This window comes from Trematomus bernacchii, unplaced genomic scaffold (assembly GCF_902827165.1).
Source record: "Trematomus bernacchii unplaced genomic scaffold, fTreBer1.1, whole genome shotgun sequence".
Taxonomy (NCBI): Eukaryota; Metazoa; Chordata; class Actinopteri; order Perciformes; family Nototheniidae; genus Trematomus; species Trematomus bernacchii.
In genome coordinates this window covers 2849471-2874290 of record NW_022987654.1, presented here as the reverse complement: position 1 = coordinate 2874290, position 24820 = coordinate 2849471, and the positions used below count along the sequence as shown (strand labels likewise).

Here is a 24820-nt window from a genome sequence, read left to right as displayed (position 1 = left end):
CCTATTAGTACTCATTGTGAGAAGTGAGTTGTTGAAGTGCTTACTAAATTAAAGGCAGACTTATTTCTTCAGAAGAAGACAGGCTTGGAAGTAAATACGTGGTTTTCCCGATTTTTCCAAAGTAAATAAGTTAGGAAACTGTTTCCATCCACTTTGGAGCTCAATCGTCTGGGTCCTATTTACACCCTGAGCTATTTAGCCATCTTTGCACATCCATGACCATACGCACAGCTGAAAGGTATTGTACACTTAGAGAAAAACCTTGAAAGAGGCCAAATCTTGTTGAGTTGAAATAACAGAGAAAGGATTAACAATGCGTGTGGCTGTGCGGTTAAAAGCGAAACCTCTGAGTTGATAGTTTTAACAACTTAATAATATGTACAAAAGGGCAAAAGTGAGGGTCCAATTATGGCGGGACTGGAAGAAAATGCAATCTGTTCACAGGATTTGCTTCAGGACTGGAAACCATTTCAGAAACCAAACAGCAAGTTAAGTGTTTTATATCGCTTTGGTTCGTTTAGCGTAGCCTTTAGAAATCAGATCAGGTGTCACTGGCGGACAGAGTAATTGCATATTAATCCAATATAATATGTCTTAAAACTGTGTAATGAAACAATTAATTCATAACGCCGCCTCCTACCTCCCACGCCTGCAGTCACTGGAACCTTGTCAAGCTTTCATAATCCCCTCACCCCAAATGAAGAAAGTGAAACATTATATCACTCTGCACTGTGGTCCTGACATCAGCATTTCACTGGTGTGCGGACCTACACAGGCCGCTCTCTCCATACAAGAGTGTGCACTTGATAAGACTTACGGGCCACTTAAGAAGCTTTTTAGTGGTTTTCAGCTCCTGTCAAGAGTCAAGTGCAGCCCCTCAGCTTTGTTACCGCCAAAACTCTTCACATCGAGTCAAACTTGAGCTGCTCCAGATCCACGGAGCACGGCTCACACACCCGCCAAAACTCAGTCTAGTGTCAAGCCACGGGGGATTAACTTCAGACCAATAACACGCAATTAGATTTATTTTTCCCCTCTTAAGCCTATTAAGCTACAGCCGAGCAGTAAGCGGTCGTGCTTTAGCTGAATTTAATTGTGTTTCTTATGCCCAATGAGCTGTGCGCTGCAGGGGGTGGCCGAGTGGAAGAGGCCCCTGTGTCAGCCTCGAATAGCCCGAGGAAAAGCCACGCCTGAAGGGTTCACGAGAGGCTGAGGTTGATCTCGCTGAGGTTGCTCGCCCGGAAGGGAGAAGTGGGAGCTCTTGAAACTGTAAAGAAAAAACTGACACCGCCCGTAATCGTGTCACTTAGTGTCATGGGCTCGCTAATCCTGTTTCCAAGTGAGGACCACGTCTCTCTCTGAGGGCCTTTTGCTGCTCATTTACAGGCCCCTTTTGTATAAATGTAGGTTTAATCATCATTGTTGGTTAAATGGCATTGCACGAGAGAATAAAGACTGAAAGGGAAGGCCCACTTGCTCCAAAAATATGACAACATTTAAATAGAATGTTGCAATGTTTTGAATTAAAATAAAGTTTTAATTTTCTTTTAAATATTTTAGTATGGATGGTTATACATCAATATAACTAAAGAATAAAATACATAATTAAGCTTTCCAGGCCCTTTTTGTTCAACTGCAAGTATCCCATAAATACAGGGCACATGATTTCATGAATGTGGAGGTCTAACTGACAGAGAGAAGGATCTTATTCTGTTAGACAATAACAGCTGCTTCCCATTCTTCTGATCATATTTACATTAAAGCCAGAAGCTAAATCACCTCCAACAGCCTCTCTGTACCTGCTTTCTCTTCTATTCCCCTGTCTCTTGCTCTCTGTTCAGTTACACATGTGCTGTCTTGCTTCCATACAATTGCAGGGTTTGACAAATGAAATACCACTCCTTTCTTGTCAGGTGGATGTAATACCTTTGCCGGCGAATTGAAAGGATCCATAAGAGGAGTACTTAATCACATCCTCATCCATGTGGAAGGAGCAGCTGAAGCACCTGAATGGAGAAAATCAGAAGCAGGGAGAGCGAGAAGTTATCGTCTGTGGCTGTGAGCGGAGACTCGCAAGGTGGAAGAAGGATGTTCAGAAGCTCCCGCAGCGAATTCTACCAAACAGTAGAAATGACATGCAGCACATTACCAAGCCACTAAATCTGAAAACATGATTATTGTATAACATTACCCTTGTCAAGAACTAGTTTACAGCCCATGACACCAATCCTGGAAAACGCAACAAATTGCTGCTATTAAAAATAGATTGCTACACCCAAGATGAGAGCATCGAGCACTCTGAGACGCATCAAGCCTCACGCAACCCAATCAGAGCAAAAACAAACATCTGAAGCAGCAAACTCTCATTACACCATCATCCCTGCAGACCCACACTTCAGTTTGAAACACTTCTTGATGACTGAACAAACAAATCCCAAAATGTTGAGTGTTTGGCTTTTGGGGGGCAGATTAGTAATCATATCTCTGTCCTGTTATTCTATGTCTGGGCTGGGGGGAGGAGGTGTGGGACATGGGGCACAGATGAAAGGGGTAGAGGGGTTGAGGGGCTTTTTGCTGAAAACATAATTGGCGTGGCCCCGGTGACACTGTCCGTCAGATTGTGCTGTGCCTCTCTGTGTGCATTCGCCGGGCCCCTGCGATGTTTCATTAAACAAGGAGCGGGGCCTCTGAGGAGATGTTTGTGCAGCCTCTGTGGCTCCACCACACAGCGAGGAGCGCGCCTCGCACTGCGGCCTGACGCTACTATAATTATCTCTGTTACCCCTGCTCATAATGAGTCTCCACATATACATTACACAATTGTGTGTATGTGTGTGTTATGGAATTGGAAATTGAAGTTATAGTCCTTAAGATTCTTGGAACAATTTATGATCAGCATTTTTCCATATGAGTTTTCATTGATTTGATTTAATCCTGCAATTTGTTTTACTTTTATCCTACTGTTATCAACCTCTCTGTTCACGGATCTCTCTCCATTATATTATATTACATTACACTTGTTAGACGCTTTTATCCAAAGCGACTTACATACTCAATACTGTGGGCAATCCCCACAGGAGCAATTTGGGGTGAAGTGTCTTGCCCAGGTGACACAACGACATGGTGACTGCAGTGGGGTTTGAACCTGTGACCATCTGATCCCCATACCAAGGCTCTATCCACTGTGCCACGCGCCACACTCTCCTTCATCTGTATCAGAGCTTTTTAAAGTGTATTTAAATGAAAGCTGCAGTGTGGTATGTTCACTATAAAAGTCTTCAACTGGAGAACCATGTTGTAGCTACATTGAGAAGCAGTCAAAAAGGAAATGGACTGGGTTTGTCATTAATGTTAACTGACAGCCATCTCTCTCAACAATACATCTACAAACATTAAAACAACTTAAATATTCCTAACTTCTTTGCAAAGTAAATTCTACACTAATTATCTCCTGTTCTTACATCTAAAACTACTGCAGCTCTGCACAGCCTGGAATCAGACCAAGATTGGTCATGGCATGAGGAATAAAGGAAGATTATTGAATGACTTTTAACACAATGTTAGTTTGTTTAGTTGCAATAGAAACAAATGCACCAGTTGCTCTTCTGTTGCAGCTCTGAGTGTTTCTGCCCTGAGAATTCTGGGAGCTGTAGTATTGCACCAAAACCAGTAACCAGGATTTACAACAAATAAACCAGCAAAGAGTTTTGCAGGATTATAAATATGAAGCTGGCAAAATTAAGACTGTTCATTGTGACTCATTGAGGAAAATGCTGTTGATTGATATATGACTGGATTAGCAAGACAAACTCAAATTAAATCATGCCTGAAATGTTCTGGGTCTTTGCCACTTGGTACTCGCCAAACGACTATTAACTAAGAACAATTTCAGGCCAAGTGAGCTGAATGGCATGACGTTAGACTAAATGAAGTATGGTTATATAAAAGAAAGTCCTTGATGCCAAGTTTGATTGTCATCACCTGGTGGGAGTAATCATAACTCTGAAAGCATGCCTGAAATAAATTGTAACTAAATCTGCATGTCTCCAAACAATCACTTCAGAGTTTGTAATGGTTCGCAGTAACAGTGAACCACCATCTGTTGGAAACCAAACTAATTACACAATTGTTACACTGTGACACAGAAAACATAAACCGAGATCCAGTTGTGCATAAAAGGGCCGAGGCTCCTGGTCATGGCCCTAAACTTCAACAAAGATAATCATCAGAGATATTGAATAAGGGGGATGTGAAGATAATATGAAGCATGCAAGCCTGAGGAATCCACACTGCCTTATAAGGTCTCATGTGGAGCAGAGAGGGCAAAGGGGTTAGTGAGGGCACAAAATGGTGGACAGTGCTAGCTCTTCACTGGGAAATTTCGTCTACGTATATGGAAGGAGTACAGAAGTTTAATAAATCATATCACGCCAAAGAGATTCCATTGTGAGTAGATCACTTCCCGTCTGGGTTTAATAATTCAAGGTAAAGCCAAGTTTTCTTCAACTTTTTATCTCAAAAAGCGGTCCGCATTGGAGTCGATAGCCTTTCTGAATTACCCTTAATTCCGCCATTCAAGTGGCTCTTGGTATTTTCCACTAAGCCATCCAATCCCGTCCTCCTACGCTACAGCTATCCAACACTAAATAGCACACTTGTTCTTCCCACTATGCTCATCTGTCCATCAAGTGAAATGTAGTAATCATATTTGCGTAACTCACACTCATAATTCCCATACACTCAACAGAAGCTAAATATATAGCTCCTCAGCTGGTTCCACACATCTAGATGTGTCTGCTAGCAATTAGCATATAGGTTTGTGCGACTCCATTGTTTGGACTGCCGGCCTCTCAGAGAGATAATGAACCATAATCGTTAAGTGACGCTATAATAGCCAAGGTGTATGGTAACACGACAGCCGACGCAATTACCCGACTTTTGACATCAATGCTCTCATTAAATGATGTCATTGAAACATGACGCGTTGCATACACATACACACCCAGCCAGTCAAAAACACATAGAACAGTTTGCAAAATTGGGTTTACAGGTATCTTGTATATATGGATTAAAATTGAATTTTTTTGCTGCACTAAAAGGTTTAAGCGATTCTTAAAATGTCCTAAATCCAACAGATTTCTACAAACAGCTTTGCTGTCAGCTTACAATGAGCAGTAGTAGTTTCAATTATTAATTTAAGATCATGAACGCTTGAGGCAATTAAAAATAACTCTTACTTTTACCTTATTTAAACGAGTTATACTATATATTGTAAATGTTTGCCTCACATCATCACTTTTTTTATAATAAAAGAAATCCAATTACTTATTGACTTGAAATTGTTTTTCAGATTCAGTGCAGCTCTAAATTGTCAGATGTCCCTTTGCAGTGAAACAGTTCATATGTTCAGCACAGACAGAACAAAGGGTTACCTCTACTTTTTCAGTCACCTCTGTGAACTGTAACCCATTCAAAGTGACTGTAATATTCATTTCTGTTTTCACTTAAATCTGGCTTAGAACTGCATTTACAAGGTGCCTGTGCAAAGCGTACAAAAGTATTACTTTTATTAAGTGTTAGCAGCTACTGGTGTTTTAGTCACCACTTAAATACATGCTGTAAAAATGTGTCAAACAAATAGCTTGTTACTGTTTTATTATCACACCTAAGACTATTCATCCAAATCACTTGTATCCACTGTGCTCTGAAGACAATGTGAATAACACCACACTCTCCCTAAACCAAAAGAGAAAGTGTTCATATTCAAATTGGTTTTCATATTATATAAATCTGTTAATAAATATTCTATTCAATACTTTATCCCTCATGCCCAGCTCCATGAAACATTTAACTTCACTTTCTACAAACACACACATGCACACACACACACATAACAATGACCAGCCAACATCACAAACAGAACATAAGCAAAAGGGCATGACCATAAATAAACACAAGAATTTGTAAGGTTGACTTTTGCAATTAGGACTGCAAGGGAAAATATATCTCCGAGAAACATTTTATTGAGCTTCTGCTAAGCAGCCGTGCTCTCTAAAAAGAGCAAACCCCAATAACGGTTCATCACTCAAAAACTGATTTCTTGAGTGTGTGAGATATTTCACCGTGTCTGGTGATGGCTCACTAAAGAGCACAGGGCAACATAAAACCTGAAGGCAATTAAAAGGGTTATTTTTCACCCCCGTTTCTAAATTCTGTAGCAATTAATCTGCCCAATTTGATTACGAACGGCACAAATTAAACAATAAAGACCTGTCTAATGAGGGATTAATTATGGGTAGCAGGAGGGGAGTAGGACAGAGGCAGCAGCCATACGTCAGTGTCTCCTGCAGACAGCGCAGGGCCATAAGGAAGACAGAGAGGCTCCTCGTCCATGTGGTCCCGCGCTGATAGGGCCCCCCTCATCACAGCTCAGTAGATCCACAGCCCTTGGAGCCCATAAACGGCTGGGCCATAATTGAAAGTGCCAAAATCAATAGCGCTGACAGGCCTTAATTAAATTAAATATGTCTCCCATAGGAAAGAGGTGGGGTTGTGGGAGGAGGTGGGTACAAGTGCTGTTGCCCGAGTGAGCTCACTGTTTGAGGAGACTGTATAGGGCCATCTCTGGTGTGTATGTGACAACACCCTTAAATTGGCAAATGGTTATAAAGTGACATGCTATGACGTCAGTGACAAATGTGATAATCATAAGGTGACCTTAAGAAATAAACGCCTCTTTTTAAAAACCCTTTTTTACCCTGACCTCTGAATAAAAACAGCATAATGCCAGGCCATGCTGACAGGCAACACAATGCAACTTTAGCCTGATCAAAAACTGATGTATTTGGTCGATTTAACACAAGGACAGTTAGCTCAGGTGTGTTTCTTTACTGTTACGGAACAGGGCCATGCTGTAAATTACTCATATTCAACATTCGGTGTGGTATAGTTTAATTGGGCTGAACTTGAACTTGTATTCCTTTCATTCAATTTACCCAAAGTAGTTCCCTCACTTTGATCTAACACAATTATTTGTCAATGACGTTGTGACACTGACAAAAGGTCAATAAAACTTCTGCTTTGTTAAACCTCCAGCCCTTTTGAATACATCTCACAACAAACAGAGAGGATGTACCCTACAGTGGTGACCTGCTGGATGTGGCACAAATCCTTCTGCATTCCTGCTGCAGTGTGCTCCATGTGGGGTTCTCCGCCCGGCCCATTACACCATGAGGATCTCCTGTTGTCTTTAGGCTGATCCTGCGGGCCACAGGGAAACAAGGAGAGAGAGAAAAGGACATCACCTGAATAAAAAAAGCCCAACTCCTCATCATTTCAGGCTTTGCCCACATTTAAAGGATTATGCAGCTGGAGTCAGCAAAGGGTCACTGACAGAGTGTTCCTCTGGGTGGAAGCAGGCGAAGGACAGGGGCGGGCTACATGGGATGGTGATGGGGGGCAATACGAGAGGCTCAACCCCCTCTGGATAAACTTGAGTTGCAGACTGTTGAGACTTGTGAGATTAGGATGGAGCCAAGTCTGCTACGCTGTGATCTGAAGGACAGGGCACGCCGCGGCCCGCCGTCCACTGAGCAACTTCCCAGACAAACCCCCTGATTCTGACCCCCCCTTTGTTGTTTTGCTTTGCTTTTCTTTGGCCAGATCTAAAGCGGGAGGGAACAGCCCAAAATGATGGGCTTAAGGTTTTTGTGAAGGATGGTTTATGTACATGGTGTCACTGGAAGGGCAAGGCAGTGATTTTGCGGTGATATTTTAAAATGGCTGAACCCACACACCACTGTATAAATCCGTATGATTGCATTTCAAAACCTTTTTTAATCTGATGTCAGTTCCCACAGAGTTAATTTCCAACACAATTATTGCCAGTTATTTATTCTTGCCTATCTTGATCACAATAGGAAATTATTTTTGTTTTCCAAGTAAACGTATCTATTGGAGATTGTAAAATATAGTGTTTACCTCAGGGAACATATTTAATCATAAAAACGTGTAATTATTGGATATTAAATTAAAAACTGTATAATGATATAATGCTTAAAAGGGATACCTGGTTTTAATCAATGCAGGTCCTGTTATCTATATTTTCTATTGCAGCATTACAATTATCACATTTAGGAATTCAATATATTCAAAATGAAGAAAATAGTTGGAAAAAATGCTAAATCTAGCGATTTGTAGAATATATTTAACAGCAAGCTTTTAAATGAAAATACAACAACAACATTAATAATATTAATAAACTGCTGTGACAATACTTGTTTCTGTAGCAACAGCCTTAATAGTGTTGCAGCAGTATTTCTGCTCTAAAATAAGACTGAGCATGTTTTCATTATTCCTGCAATTTGTTTTGAGCGCTGGGAAATATGGGTGACAGCGTTTTGACGCTCCACATCATTTACTTCCTCATTAAACTTCCCTTTGAATTCCCACATACTCAATTATGGGAATGATTTGTTGCCCAAACTATTGCTTGTTATGCGCTTATTAAGCATTTCATTAAAGACTCTATTTCGTTTCTAATCAACAAGCGCACTTGGCTTTTGAAAAGCCAAAATAATTGCCTTATCAAAATAAATCCCATGATTTGTCATTTGTTAATCAGTCCATTTAGATGGCCTATATCATATTACCCAGGCCAGTGATTTGCAAACGATTTGAGTATGCTTCCTGTTTAATGGCGTGGAAGAAATAAAGGGGCGATAATTCAATTTCACACCAATACCTCGGGTAATTGAGATGTCTGTGATTGAACGCTGGAATGTTGTAAATTTAAAAGGCGCAGTTTTATCTAAGTTTTACAGAGGAGTGAACGGCAGGCAGGAGCACTGATACCGCCGCTCACACGATGAAATTATTTTGATTTTAAAGTCATGCAGAGGTCAGGGTGAGAGGGGTAGTGATGCTATCTGACTGAAGCTCTGTGTGTGTGTGTGTGTGTGTGTGTGTGTGTGTGTGTGTGTGTGTGTGTGTGTGTGTTTTCCATTTAAAGGCAACAGAAAAACACTCCAATAATGTGATTTAAGTATTGTTGTTAATTAAGCTTATTTAGAGTTCCTCGTCTTGAGTATTTTATTCTATTTTAATGCTAAATATAATTTAACACACACACTTAATACTATAATATAATAAGTAACTATAATATAATGATAATGTAGCTGCTAAAAATAATAACATAAGTGTTGAATAGCAATGATTTGGATAGTCAATATGAGGTGGATGGATCACTTAACTAATTTATAAATGTGGTTATCAAACTAACAATGTAACGTAATAAAAAATGCAACTAATCTATTAAGAAATGCACATCACGTGTGCAGTTATGCTGCCAAGTCTATTAAATAGATAAGGCAGGTTTTATGAGATTTTTTCAATATATTGTCATTTAGATGAAGATTTAAAATTATAAAGCACAAAGTCAGGAAAGTAACCCAGTAATTTTAGAACAATTTAACAATTATTAGTATAAGACATTACTGAAAATAATAAATAGCCTACCAAATTATAGCACATTTATTAATGTCATTAGTCTATAATTATTAAACTACATAATAACGTTGATTATAATTTGTCGAGAAGCATTATAGTTCCTATAACAGTAAAGCGGTTTTTAAATTAGCGCATTGATACAAGAGTGATGCGGTCACAGGTGTGTGTTTAAGTAATTCTGTGGTTAACAGCCAATCAGAGCCGAGTTTCGGAACTGTTCAACAGTCCACTGATGTGCCGAAACACTTGGATTTCAACCAAAACACACTCTTCTTATCTTATCTGACTAACAGTCAACAGAGGGAATACAGTTTCATATGTTTTATTTCAAACAACCTTAAATCGTTAGGCGTCATTTCCGAGTGACTTTGAATCGATGCAGGGTAAGTCATTCTTTTGAAAGACTAACAATATGGCCCCCCGCTAGGCTGGCGACAACGTTTTCTTTTTTTCTCAGCCGCACGAGGTTTTTTTATCATCACCGTGGGACACATTCATCCTGCCTGTCAGCCGGGGAGAGGTGAGGGAGATGAATGGCGAATAAAGTTCACTATAAGCGGTGGATCTGATTGACTTACAGAGTTAATAATTCGAAAACTTTTCCCTGCTCTTCTTCTCTTCCTACAAGCCGTATGAAGTCGTTTAATCGTTGAAGCTTTAAATGCATTTATCACCGGTCCGGGACCCAGCCAGCCAGCCTTCACGTGGAGTCTGTTTCTTCTCCGAGCTGCTGCTGTTTCCATGCTGTTCACCGAGGCTGCAGAGGGGACGAGCTGCTTTAACTTAAAATACTGTTGAGTCTGTATGAAACAAATAAATAAAATGGAATGCTAACTCTTATGTAATTTACATAACACTTATTTCACATTAATTCATAGTTCATATTCTTATATTTTGACTGACTTATAATAACTGTTTGTGGCAATATTTGAGTTAGTAAAACATGCTATTATAGAAAATCACTATGATGTGTTTTTATTAAATTTCAAAGCTACCCAGGTTTTCTGATTATTAAAACTATGATAATTATTTCTAAATGCCATAATCGGTGACATATACCTGTGGATGATTTGGTTGTATCATCTTACATTGTATTGTCAATGAAAGGTTTATTATCAAATGCAAATGGTATTTCTTAAAATATAAAATGCAGTATTTAATATTTAAACAGGCACTTATAATATAGGCTAGTAGGTATAGGCCTATTACAAGGTTTCTTTTTGTGTCTTCGGATTAAAGGAACATAAACTGGTTCGGGGGTGACTTTTGGACTTGGGACACATACACCTGCCAAATGGACTGAAGCTGGTCTGCAGGCGAACCTGTGAGCCAGAGTGTGAATGGCATGTTGAAGCTTAAATGACCGAGAGGCATTGTTACTTACTGGCAGCAAAGTGCTCCGATTCGCCTGATTGCGCTAATTGCTTTGAAATAAGATACATTATGTATAATTATGCAGACCTCGAGATAGACTGCAGGCTGTTTCCTATCATCTCCCCGAGGTGCATCATAAAGTTCACATTTTCCTAAAATCACTGAAATGTTAAACTTTTTTTTCTTTCTAAAATGTGACAAACAAATTCACTTCTAAAATTGTAAACTGGCACACATTTTACCACATTTAAAATATGACCAGGGTTTAGGATTCATACTCACGTGAGTGCATTGTCCCCACACGAAAGTCGTTTACTCTCACCAAGTGCAAATATTTTGCCTGAAAATGCCTTTTGACATCGACCCTCCCTTTTATGTCTTTACAGTCTAAATTGACAGACCTTGCATGAAAAGGGTTAAGACAACTTTGAGAGGAGGCAACAATGGGCCTTTGTGCGAGAGTCCCTGCCTCCTGACTGGGAATCAAAGTAGTTTATAAAGTGAAATAAAGGCCCGATGAGCCTAACAGTTGTTTTGTACCTCAGCTCGGCCCTCATTTGTTGCCTTGGGATTTAAATAAAACGGTATGGTAATCGCCTTCTTCATGGCACATCAGTCTTCTTAAAGGCCACTGTTTGGGATGCTAATTGCTAGCAACGTTGTTTTCCAGCACCACTGTCCCTCTGTGCACAAGACAAATAAAGTGGAGACAAAATAACAAACAGGTTAAATAGAGGTTCATCAAAATCAACTTCTGGGCAAGTTAATAAATCATCAAGTAAAGAAAAGTTAGAAGTGTGAAGCAGACATCATAAATAAAACAAATGTTATTTGATTATTGCATGAAGTATTTTTTTCATCAACTTCATTATATTATCAAATCAGAAGTCAGGGAAACACAGTGGGAATAGTAGCCCTATAACATATCTGCAGTGTTTCGGAATCAATATGATTTATGGGTTTCTGAACGAGTACACACCAGCAGGAAAAATTAGCAGGCTACGCGTTGTTGCTGCACGTTAACAAACTGCACACGTTAATGCGTCTCATGTGTGCCTATTTGTGTTTACGCACACACGTTTAACGAGTTGGTGTTGGAGGACGGGTTAAGTGTTCCAGCCCCGAGCTGAGGGGACTTCAGACGGACGCGGCGGCCCCGGAGACTCCGGTGACTTCAAAGCTTTTCGGAGCAATGCCACTCGTTCCAGGTTAGAGGCTTTAAGTGTTTCCAAACACACTGCAGCTGCACGTGGAGGCCCTGCTACCTGCACACACACAGGATGTGCTGCTGAGGAAATGATAAATTAAGACTTGTGTTAAGTTTTTTTTTTCTACATAGAAGGTTATCTGTTGTCAAATGCAAAACGACTATTAGGAAACACCTGAGGCTGCGATTTAAATATGAACGTGGAAACCGGAAATCACTCTATGCCTGTTATCTCTATTTTCAAAGAGATAACTTGTATTGATTTATTATCCTAATACATGTCACATTTTTATTTTATATTTATAAGAGTAACAAGATAATTTTATTTGATTCCACTTCCTCTCAAATTACCATAATAAAAAACCTCTCCAAATAGTGAATTATTTATCTTATCGTGTCATCTTTATTGCTCATGGATGCAAAGCAGGTAAGTACGTGTCAGGTAAAATAACAGTGTCACTTTGAAATGTTAATTGCAATGTTCAAGCCAGGAAAGACATTCATGATTTCAATGCTATAGGCAACAGCACAAGATTAAACTTTATGAGGCAGTGGTTTGGGGTCCACGTACCCCTGTGGTCCTGCAAAGGGTTTATTCATTCCCTTTGGTAACGTTATGGCACAGTGACAGACAGATTATGAGGACGATTGGTTTGAGGTCTCACAACCACCCACTGTATTTAACGCCTCACATACTCCTGCACAAAAAGCAAAAAGCACCTCCTCAGACAGGGATCTGTGGTCCAGTGTGTAGATGTTGGGAAACACATCGAGGAATCCTTTTCAGTGAAGGGACGCTGACCTTTTCTTCAGAAGAGCCTTACTTTTACACCGACCATAGCGCTCATTTGAATAGACGGAAATGGCGTGCGATCGGCTGGGAAAAAGCTAATTTTTCAGGCTGAATGGCTCAGTGTCCCTGGGCTAGGGCGGGCAGCGGAGGAGGCGGTGCTGCGCTCTCGGTGCGGGTTCAACTCCTTCAATAGTCTCCCTAAAGCCGGGCGCTTTGATCCGAGCGCTGCTGGCGCCTAAAAACAACATAACTTGTCTGCCCATTAGGGAGACTGACAAATCGTGACAGATTGTTTATGCTTGGCAATTAGCGACGCAGACGCTTTCATGAGAACTGACTTCACAGCAAAAAAGGTGAACAATATTCAGGCATTTCAAATAATTTAAGTGAGAATATTTTTTTGGTATGAATTCAAAATGTACCATAGTTCACCTTGCCCATATATCCAGATTAGCCTACTATTTTCTGCAATGAATACAACAACAACAAAAATCCCCTATTTTTAAGGACTGTGCGTAATGGGGAGATAAATAGCATACCCAGGTAAATCAATGACAGTCCTGGGTTAGATCTCTCCCTGGCTCCACGGTGCCTCCTCCCCCTTGGCCCCCGCGACTCCACATCATTTTTGACTTTAATGGATGTAGTCAAAGGGGGAAAATCCTACTGATCCCTCCCCCAAGCCCGATAATTACCCCTAAATGACTGCGAAGGCCTGTGTGTTTCAATCTGATTAGAGCCCCGCAGCCATCAATAAACAGCGCGCTGCAAGAGGTTCATCACATAAAGAGGCAGCAGTAAACTGTTGTGCAACATTCAAGACTCACTCCAGCCAGATTTAGCACATTGCCAAAAGCAGTCATCATGTGAATAAAGCATGTCAAAATGTTCAGGAAAGAAAAGTTATAAAAGAGCAGAAATAAGAATAGAAATGCCTACTGCTTTCATAAAATGTCAATAACTTAATGGGAGGATAATTATAGGGTATGCATCATTTTGTGGGATTTAGTCTTAATGAAACCATGGCCCATTAAGAGTGGGTTGTGTTTACGTTCATCTGAAGTTTTTTTTTCTGTGACTATTGTTAACTTCCCCACTGTGATTCTTTTTTCTTTTTTTTAAGTCCAGGTCCAGCCCATCTCGCCCCTGATTGGCCGCCTCTCTCTCCACGCCTGCCTTATTATATCCCTGCACTCCAATTTGGTCACATAAACATGAGGATACCGTCACCTTAGGGCGCAGCGCAGTAACTTTGCTTAACTCTTTGCACTGTACCCACGAGAGTCAACTAGTGCCATTCGGACCTGTATGGCCCCATCGATCGCCATGTCAGCTTTAACCGCTGCTTTGAAAACCGAAGAGCTTCCCCACCGCTCAGTGCTCGTCAGCCGGGTCGAGATGCAGACCAGCCTGAGTCCCGCGGAGGAGCCCGTGAAGCCCAAAGTTGCTATTTTGCCCTTCAGCGTCGAGGCGTTGATGGCCGATAGGAAACCCAGCAGAGAGGTGGTATCACCGGATGCCCTGTCCGTTCCCGGGACGTCCCATGCGCTGGGGAAGGGCATTAGGATGGGCTCGTTCGGTAGTCTGGATACTCCTGCTTTACCCATGAGCTCCCCGTTTTCGGTGGGCGACATCATGAACATGTCTGACGACGTGTTGATAAAACCCGAGAGCCCGGACAGTAACGAGAGAAATTCATGGCTACAGAGTCCCCGTTTTTCTCCCACGCCTCCACGTAAGTTTGTTGTCAGTGCATGGCCTAGATATAGTTAGTAGGCTATCTATATTCAATATGTTTAGGGTTGTGCTTGTGTTTGAACTTTTATAAAATATAATAAATGCATGCTTTACATGTGATATCTTAATATATTTGCCATTGCGTATTTCAATCCATGGTGCTAAATGTTCATGATTTTAATTTTGTTATGTCTATTCACAGGAAGGCTGAGTCCTCCTGCGTGTCCCCTGCGTAAACACAAGACGAACAGAAAGCCCCGGACCCCCTTCACCACGTCCCAGCTGCTGGCTCTGGAGAGGAAGTTCCGGCAGAAGCAGTACCTTTCCATCGCCGAGCGCGCAGAGTTCTCCAGCTCCCTTAACCTGACGGAAACACAGGTGAAAATCTGGTTTCAGAACAGGAGGGCCAAAGCCAAGCGGCTGCAGGAGGCAGAACTTGAAAAATTGAAAATGGCAGCTAAACCTATGCTGCCTCCAGCTTTCGGGATTTCCTTTCCTCTCGGTGCGCACCCCGCGTCCTATGGCTCGCACCCGTTCCACAGGCACTCGCTGCCGGTTTCCCCCATGGGACTGTACGCGGCGCACGTCGGATACAGTATGTACCACCTCGCTTGACATGGATGAAGGACAAGGGGAAAGTGCAGTGGGACAAAAGGGGGTTTAGACTACTTTCTGAGGGCTCCGAGCAAGAAGAGGGGCCCGAGGACAGGTGACTTTTTACTAAATAAAGAGGCATCCTGGCGGTGAGCTCAGTGTCAAGTCCTGTCAGGGGGCCAAGACCTCCAAACTGACCCCCTTCTGAGGAGCTTGACGTTTATCCACTTCTCTTGACCTCGCCAGTAAGTTCACACACTGCAAAAATAATCCAACTTTATTAGTCACTTAATCTTGAGTCTTAAATCTGTTTTTTGTCAGTTTACTTAATTATAATGCCAATCAATAGATATCTTATTTCAGAAAGTAATCTGAGAGTGAGACCAAATGACTTTAAGGTGGACATTTTTGCGGTGCAGAAGTGGACAACATTGCAGTAGGTGAAGTGTGGACAGTAAAGTATGGACAATCTCTGTGCCACAATGTGTGAAAGATAGCCCCATCATACCATCAGGTAGAAGGGCTATTAAACCAGCTTCTATGAGTAAGTGGGACTCCGCTCAGCATGACATTTTGCCCCAACAAACTTATTTTAGGATTTCATCAGTGGTCTGCTGTCACACTGCAAAAAAACAAACACTTTCGTATCAATGCGTAATGCTCTTTGGAGAACCACAGCATTTGTTTTTATAACAACACTGTCTGTTGTTGGAATGATTCCCTTCGGAAGGGATATGTGTACTGTAAAATATTGTATATATTTGAAGAATATCCTCATTTATATTATGAATATATTTGTGACATAACTTAACAATAAATTGTTTATTCTTTTTCATTAAGTATTTGTTCGTTTTGACTGACACTCGCATGGTGGCTTTATATTTTTGCAAAGCGGAGAACTGCTTATAATAGCCTATATGTATATTTTTACAATTTTAGTAGTTTTAGTTGTAGTTTAGTTTATATATTTTTTTACAATTCTATATCTATTTTAGGATCAAGTCTGGGCCTGTTGTGAGTCTTAATATTGGACATAGCATCTTGAGACAAACAATTTCATGGGAAAATACACAACGGGAATTATATTTACCAGGCCGGTTCAAATCATGTTAAAAAATAGGAATATCAAACAGCACATTTGAAATATTATCCTATTTGAAATATCATGGAGACTTTTATGGATTTTTGTGACCCATGCCATAACAATATTGACAGCATAATGTCTTAAATGCAAACCTTTCTGCAGCAGGTATTTCAGCCATGCAGTGCTGATGTGCAGTGTGCATTTACACTTGTCACATCTTATTTAAAGGAATGTCTTGCTACAGCTGCTGCCTATTGCTTTGAAACAACTAACCTAGATTTGGTTGGCGCCAGCAGAGTTTAGGGGGTGGAGATGTTGAGGAGGGGGGGCTGACAACCAGTTGTGATGACTTCAAAACACACCGATAAATATTGAAGATCACTTCTTCTCTGGGCTAAATCGCATGTAAACAATCTACAAGGGTGTTATTATGGAGTGTTTAGAGTGTAAAATGAGCTAGGTGACACCCCATTATGGAGAATATAGGGTGTTACAACCAAGAAAATATTTCCTCCTTCAGATGAGTCATTTTCTGCCATCAAGAAGACTTAGATGACAAAACAGGGATAGGGAGAAAATTACAGGCATGCACTCCACGGCAGTTTTTAAAAGCTTTCTCTCGAGTTCTGTGCCATTCAGGCAGGGGTTAAATTGGAGTAAAAATAATTGCTGTAATGAGCAAAGGCAATCTGCCGCAGACGGAGGCCGGCTCCAGCGAGGCTGTAGCTCCAGGCAAGGCGGAACTTTTATCATTCCTAAAATGTCAACGGGGGACTGGGACGGGCAACACTCCTGACTCTGCTGTGATTTCCTCTGCGCTGACACGCTGCTGTCCTGCAGTCAGGGCTGGGGAGTAAGACATGTATTCAAGGATTGTACTTAGAAGAACATAGTGTGTCAAAAAGGTACTCGAGTATTTCCATTTTATGATTTTTTTTTTACTACACTACAATTATCTAACACTCGGTTGCTTCCTTTTCAATAACAATAAACACACGATGTGCATTAAGATATGATGCAGTAATTTATTATAATCCACACCGTTTTATAGGTAGGCTATCTTAAATTGGCTGACAAACTATAAGATTACAATGCTTTTACATTGGTAGTGATATAAAGAAATCACAATAACATCCTAGTTCAGTGAAAATAAATGTTCTCTGTGATGACTTTTTCTTTTGATAGATTAAATATTCATAACATAGCCTACTTCGCTCATAGTTACATAAGTAACATTTTGAATTCAATTTCATATTTCTACTTTTACTTAAGGGTCTGGGTACCTTTTCCACAACTGCTCTGATAGTGTAATTTAAATCTAAATATAAAAACACGGTATTAAATAACATTGAGAGTGCATTTTCCTCTCACAATCTCCGCTCCTCTATGTCTAGAAGTAGGAAGCATGAATTAATACATAATCCCTGACAATGCGTATAAATCACATGGATGGACGCACTATCTGAAAAGAAGAGAAACTTGACACAAAAGAGCCAAAGGGGATCTGTCTATTCTTTCAACTCTTTCTTTCTTTTGTCTGCCGCCCTCAATCTCGCCAGGACTTCAACAGAAAACAAAACTCACTTGTTTATATCATCCAAAAGATCACACGACACTGTTTGACTCTGTAGTTAAAAGCCCTTGATCCCCAATAAAAAGGAGAATGGGTTATTAGAAGTCTGCTCTGCAGCTCGGATAAATGGTTATTAAGGCAGAGGATTTAGGGGATGTTTAATCGACATTTAACCTTTATTATCCTGTTTTTCTCCATAAGATGTATAGGCCTAAAGAGGACACGAAATTAGACTTTACGAGACAAATTATTAGCCTATAGGTTATTGAAGAAAGTATAGCCATTTTTTTTTAAATCTCTGAATATTTTTAAACAAACATTGTTTAAAAAAACTTGTATTGTTTAGCAAAATTGCAAAGACCCATAATGTGATTTTTTTTTCTGTTGAAATCTGTTTCCCTAAAAAAAACTATTTGCACAAATATATATTTAAATGTTAACATAAACAAGTAGAGGGTTTAACCTTTATGCTACTTGATCATTAATTACGTTTTATACAAAAAATAATATAGTTTTACCATAATGATTTGAAACCAGTTAATGTAATGAAGACAAACAGAAATGTAACGTTATTTCTTCTGCATTGGTTATTATCGGTAGCATTTTGTCATTTAACACAACATATTAGACACAATATTGTCAGTTTTATAGGGTAATGAACCGAATATTTACCAAACAAGTGCATTATTATAATATGAAATGCGGAGGAAAGATGAATTCACATCATTTTCAAGACAAAATCCTTTGAATACACAAGTTATTTTCTCTTGTTTCCAGATACCACACCACCACCTTCTGTTCGGAGTTGGAGTAGCCCTAAATAAAAACAATCTTTTTCGTTTCGAAAAACAAGTTTAAAGCTGGAAAATATACATTAAAAAAATATATACCGTACTCAACTAAATATTAATTGAATCCAGCTAAGCCTAAATGAATAACATTAATATCCCTGAGCAAACATTGGCTTTAGGCATCATGTTTAATTTAGGAACATCCGAACGGTGAGTGAACAAACCAAAACAATAATAATTGTTTTAAAATATGATTCGCAATGATCATTTGCAGCAAAAAAAAAACGTAGGTCTACTTTTTATAAACAGCCGCCGAAACGAACTTTTTAAGATGCTGTGACTTCACCTTCAGTCTCATGATGAGATTTCATCTGTTCACGTTTTAAAGGGAAAATAAAAGTTACATTTCGCCATTAATTATTCGTCAGACTCTGATTCATAATAGAGTAGGAGGAGGAATGGTTAATATTTCCATTCAAAATACAAGTAGGCCTACTACTACAAATATAATGGACAACCAACCTGAACGCACAGCCACGTGTTTGCTCTGCATCACATTATGCTACGGACTCATGCAGCAAGAATGTTATACATCAATGTTCACTAACCAGCAGAGATATCATCACCAGTCTCCTGCGGCGGCCTGTATCAAAAGGACATAATGTCAACCTCCTGCAGAAACCAGATGTTCTTACAGAAATATTATAGAAAGGTCATATATAGAAAAACAAAAGGAATGCTTACAGCAAGTTCAGACTGTCATGGAAAAAGTCAAATTAAGAATATAGGAAATATGATTTGGTTGAACTTTTTTGTTTGGCCGCATGCCATCAAGGGGATGAACGTTTTAACAATATATTGAGTTATAAACACTGCTTATACCATTTATCACTACTTACCTGATGTGTTGATCAGCGTGAGTCACTCTGTAATAGCAACCTACAAGTAGAGCTTACAATTTTAAAATGACTCATCATAAACCTCTTCATGTTGTGCTTGTAAGTCCTGCAATGTCCTCTAGGGGGCAGGGGTGTCATGGTTGATTTGGATTCATTTGAGAATTTGGCCACTGACAATATTGACTTCTGATATATCAATAAGGTAATCTCCCATTGATCATAACTGAGGTTTGGTGAACTTGTTAGACCTTTGCTATCAGAATTCCTCCACTGACCCTTCATTAAACACCTCAGTGTGCAAACCAGTGGAACAGTTGAGCGTTTATTTAGTAGGCCTTGCTGACAGGAGGGGAAGCTTTGTTCTAATATGTGAGAGTTTAGGACCTCAACCAAATTTACTCAGCAGCGTAATTACAAATGTGTGCCAATAATCTATTGGAAATTAAAGTGGGAAAAACATTTTCTTATGTGGACTAATGAGGCAACATTTCTCTTAAGATGCAATAAAAGTGCTAAATGTGATGGAAAATTGCCTGGAAAACCACATAAACAAAATTGCATAACCAATGCTTTAATGTAAATGGGTTTCTGATCTGTCCTTTACAAGGTAATTTATTTCACCAAAGCAGAGAATGATTGCTGTCACCCTTCGGCTAAGTTGTTGTTGTTTTTATTGTGCAGCATTTTTGGTGCTGTGTCCCAGAACATTATACTTTGTTAAATTACCTGGCCGCCTGCGGTCTTAATGTTCTGTTCTCGTTTTGCCTTAATGAAACAAAATAAAGTGGATTCTGCAGCCCTCTAATGATGATCAATAAGCACCGTAATTAAGCTTTATAAGCCCACTGTGGGCTGATTTCTTAACAAGCCACATGCTGCTGAGCTCACTAACATTCCTGTTTTTGTTGGGGTTAGTTCATTAACATTGAGCGGTTCAGACCTGATAGTTTAGAACTGCAACAACTTCATTCTTGGCTCAGGATATGTTCTTGAAACATGGGTTCAAATTAAACTGCTGGCTGTTAAATGATTATAAACTATAGTTAGTATGTGTTGTCGGATTTAAATAATCTTCTGGACAGGACTGATGGAGCTGTGAGAGTTTTTTTAGTACCAGTTTTGATCCAGTTTTCTGCCATTATTGTGATATTAGAACAATAAAATATTGTGCAATTAGAAGATTTGCTGCTTCAAATACTGCAACATTATTACAACTTTGAGTCTGTCATTCATGTCCTTGTCTATTTAATAAAACGTATATATATTTTGTTTTAGTGCATTTGCTTCTCCTAATAAAAATACTGTTAATTAGTTCTCATCACAGCAGGCAATACTTTTAACCTTTTCAACATAATGGCTTCAGATTTTATTCTTTTTTTGACATATTCTTGAGCTGCGTCTCACCTATAAAATCTCTGAATTGATATTAATTACAGAATCAAACACAAAGAGAGAAACATCTTCAGTCTGTCAGGGTCACCTATATATACAGTTTATTGTACTGATTTATCAGCAGCATAAAATAGTATAAATATTTTCTTGTCTGATGTGGCAACATGAAACTAAAACAAATAGCACCACCTTGTGACAGATCAAGGCACTGTCATACACCGTGTGAGGATAAACCTTCAATATCTAAATGGATGACCTTTACATGGATGGCCTCTTATTCCTGACGAGCCTCATCCAGGAACACTGCAGATCCTGGTTTTCTGTTACCTAAACAACCCTAAAGATGACTGAGAGCATTTAAACTGTGCTCAGCAGGTTTTCAGCAGTCTTGCATCCTGCACAATGCAACCCGACTAACACTATGTAATCTTGCATAATGGCTTCAGGCCTAACACATGAAAAATAAATGGCACAACAGCTACAGTGTATGGGCAAATTAACAGTATATTGCTGCTTTTCTGAAATGCAGAATATGTTGACAGCCAAACCAAGGACAGCAAAGCAACGCACATTAAAGCAAAGAACAGCAACGCGACGAACAGCCATGCAACAAACAGCAAAGCAGCAAACGGCAAAGAAACAAACGGCAAAGCGGTGAATAGCAAAGCAGCAACAGAATCTGTGGCTGCTTATGGGATAGATGTCTCAGCAAATTGCAAACATGCATTTTTTTCACGTAGACAATCTATCAAATAAAGAACCAATGTCTGCCATCAGAAAGACAAATCACACATACAAACACAGATATTCTGCATTTGATTTTTTTCTTTCAATAAATATAATGCTGTCAGGCAGTCAAGTTACGATTGAAAGTATTTTAATAAACTGTCGATGTAAAGACATGTGGAGATATCAGGGAAGCCTATTCAGCCAACAACTCATAGCATTTCTTAGCAATAACGTTTTGACCAAAAGAAAATCTGGTTTATTGTTCAGGATAGACTTCATATAACCAAAAATGCAGTACTCTAAAATGATAAACCACTGCGCTGACATGAGGGGTTACAAAAAAACACCGTAAATATGAGGTAAAACTTCTCAGTCTGTGATGGGTAAGAGCAACTTTTGTTACATAATTAAGGTCTAAAAAGCTTAAGATCGAGCAAATGATTTTCTGCATGCAGATTACAGTCTGACCATCAGAGGGCATCAGAGTCCATACATTATATCAGAAACAAGAATTCCCAAACTCAGCATGTCATAACACTGTTGTCAAAATAATGGCAACTACTCTGTTATGTGTGGGAGTGGGAACTGTGGTTTGAGTGAAAACCACACAGCTTCACTTATAGTTCATCAATCACATTTTAAAAACACAACAACCAGTTACTTTTACTTTTTGTGTTTGACCCGAACTAAGATTCCTGGAAATGCAACTGTCTTTTCGTCCAGTGGTGACAAGACTTCATGAATTGCATCGGTTAATATCAAATGCAGTGAAAATCAGAGCATCTGTCAAAATACAAAGTAACTCCCCTGTGTAAAAAAAACCCAACAACTAGAAAAAGGAGATCCTGTGGATTCACAGACTTCATATATTTTGTTCCAGGAATCAGTCGGCAAACATTGTGGAAATAACTTCAAAGAATATAACAAGCAAAGGCTGTTAGATTAAAGAGAGGTTTTATTACAAAATGAGAAACACATATATTGTGTAAATAAAAACAGACATGTTTCTAATATTTCCATGACAGTGGGGGCTCTATATGTTCTACCCATTCTGCTTAAATCCAAGTACATTTTCTTCAGTTTAAGTACAAACAGCAGCACTGTAGTTACTTCTTTGGTATAAAAAAAATAAAAAAGTTTCTATATGTGCTTCTTAGTGTGCCAAAGCCATGCTTATGACATCTATTTATATGTCACATTCTCAACCACCATGTTCAAATCAGCAAATGTTTACAAAATGCTGTACAATGCTCCTCTAAGACAGGTTGGTGAGACCAAGGGTTATGGCAACACAGCATTTTTTTCTTAATGACACATGAACCTTTGATCAGCCTCGGTAAGTAAGCAGCTGTAAAGCCCTGGCTCAAAAGCAACTCTTATTGGTTTATTATTTCAAGGTTTTCATCGGCATGGTTGGCATTCAGCAAATTTCCTGTGGAAAGTCCTGCACTCCTTGCTGGAATGCAGCCACACATGTCCACTAACATGGGTCTGCAGCTACGAGCCAACTAGGTACGGCGTGAAACAGCACGGAATGTATTGTTAATGACGCATGCGGGCTGCGGTGTGTATTGCACATGTGTTATTATATTGCCGAGGTGTTTTTAGGAATGTAACATACTGCTCATCTCTCCTCCTGCAGTAGCTGCAGCCGGTCCTCTGCATAGTAAGGGCGACTGTGTCCAGTGTCAATACCCTCACAGTCACCTGTGAGAAACACCAAGTCCTGCCAACAAAACGAAAACATGAGATCTAGACACTCAGGCCTGGAAACAAAGAATGTTAAGGTCAAAAACAATGCAGGGCATTTCAGATGCTCTCACCCGCCAACAGATTCTGGTGATGATGTTGTACAAGCTCTGGATTTTACGTTTCAGCAGAACTATCCTGGGACGCTCTCTGCAGTATGGGTTTGGATGGTTCAGCACCACGTAGAGAAAATCACGAAGCTTGGTTGTGACGCATGAGTTCTAGAAAGATAAACCAGCAGTTTAATAACAAACCGTGCTCTCTTCGGCTACAGACACATCTTCTAGTGAATCATTTTTACATTACCCTTATCAGAGCTTTAGGTTTTGCACAACAGACCGTACACTTTTTTGGAATCTCATGAACTCAAAGGGTTTTATAAACACCTAAACATGCAAACAAAGGGCCAAGGATCCAACTAACGATTATTTTTATAATAATGAAATATTATTCAAAATTGTCCCAGTAAAAGTTAACTGATGGTTTTAAACATTATGATGTCTGTCCAATACCCACACACTGTATATTCACTTTATACATGATATGAAACTAAGAAAGAAAATGTAATTTCCATATTTGAGTGCTTGAGAAAAACATTTTTTTGGCCATTTTTTAATGAAAAATGACTTGGGAGATTAATCGATGATCAGAAAGGTTAATGATTAGTTGTCTTTTATATTGACTAATATATTAGTCGACTAACCGAACGTTGCAGATCTACATTGAATGTAATTAGCACCTTGCACACTGTGGCAGCTACAGCTCTTATCTCACCGGGATTGTGTCACCCACCCTGTTGACTATGTAGGCCTATTACATGTTTTAATGCAAAACAAGTGTCAAGCAAACAACTCAGTTTCATACCCCTTTAACCCTCCATGTGTCCCAACACATCACAATATTGTTTATAACTTACGTGCACATCAATGAAGATCGTGGGTAGAATCTCAGCACACGTTTTCTGCAACCCAATAAACAGGATCATTATTGAACATAACACGTCCTACCAGTCTGCAAAGCCTCGTCTGCAGAATGTGTCAAATCTCCTACCGTGCGATGGTACGTGTGAATCTTATCCAGCAGAGTCATGACTTCTTTGCCGAGGCCGAGCGCTCGGGAGTAGCAGGTCGGCGGCGCGCACTCCGTCAGCCACACCGAGCTGAAGAAACACACGAGGGTGGCGAGTCCCAGCCTCATATCGGATGATAACACTGCTGCTGCTGCTGTAAACTGTGTCACAGGGAACCGGCTTTCAAATAGTCAAGAGGAGGACCTGCAGCAGTTTTAAGGATGGAGTGGTGGAGTGAAAAAAAGCGATGGACGATGACGCGCAGCGAGAGTGAGGAAAACATTTGGGGGTCTGCTGTGTTCATGCACGCTCCAAATACCAC

At 39.8% G+C, this 24820-nt stretch overlaps 2 protein-coding genes across 2 annotated transcripts; one reads left to right on the top strand and one right to left on the bottom strand.

Moving 5' to 3' along the window:
- Nucleotides 1–14106: 14106 nt before the first annotated feature.
- Nucleotides 14107–16051, top strand: msx1a (muscle segment homeobox 1a). Its single transcript, XM_034134873.1, has 2 exons — nucleotides 14107–14616; nucleotides 14821–16051. The coding sequence occupies exons 1-2, from the start codon at nucleotides 14190–14192 to the stop codon at nucleotides 15231–15233; spliced, it is 840 nt and encodes a 279-aa protein (XP_033990764.1). The 5' UTR covers nucleotides 14107–14189; the 3' UTR covers nucleotides 15234–16051.
- Nucleotides 16052–22617: 6566 nt separating this feature from the next.
- LOC117486552 (cytokine-like protein 1) lies at nucleotides 22618–24735 on the bottom strand. The gene is made up of 4 exons (XM_034135059.1): nucleotides 24480–24735; nucleotides 24346–24390; nucleotides 23504–23650; nucleotides 22618–23406 (listed from the first exon to the last, which is right to left on the bottom strand). Exons 1-4 carry the CDS (start codon nucleotides 24624–24626, stop codon nucleotides 23305–23307), a joined length of 441 nt encoding a protein of 146 aa, XP_033990950.1. The 5' UTR covers nucleotides 24627–24735; the 3' UTR covers nucleotides 22618–23304.
- Nucleotides 24736–24820: the final 85 nt, after the last annotated feature.

Coding starts and splice junctions, on each gene's coding strand:
- LOC117486552 (XM_034135059.1), bottom strand. CDS start 24,626: ATGAGGCTGGGACTCGCCACCCTCGTGTGTTTCTTCAGCTCGGTGTGG. Junction 24,391..24,479: donor TTCACACGTACCATCGCACG/GTAGGAGATTTG, acceptor ATTGGGTTGCAG/AAAACGTGTGCTGAGATTCT. Junction 23,407..23,503: donor TCACCAGAATCTGTTGGCGG/GTGAGAGCATCT, acceptor TTTTGTTGGCAG/GACTTGGTGTTTCTCACAGG.
- msx1a (XM_034134873.1), top strand. CDS start 14,190: ATGGCCCCATCGATCGCCATGTCAGCTTTAACCGCTGCTTTGAAAACC. Junction 14,617..14,820: donor TTTTTCTCCCACGCCTCCAC/GTAAGTTTGTTG, acceptor GTCTATTCACAG/GAAGGCTGAGTCCTCCTGCG.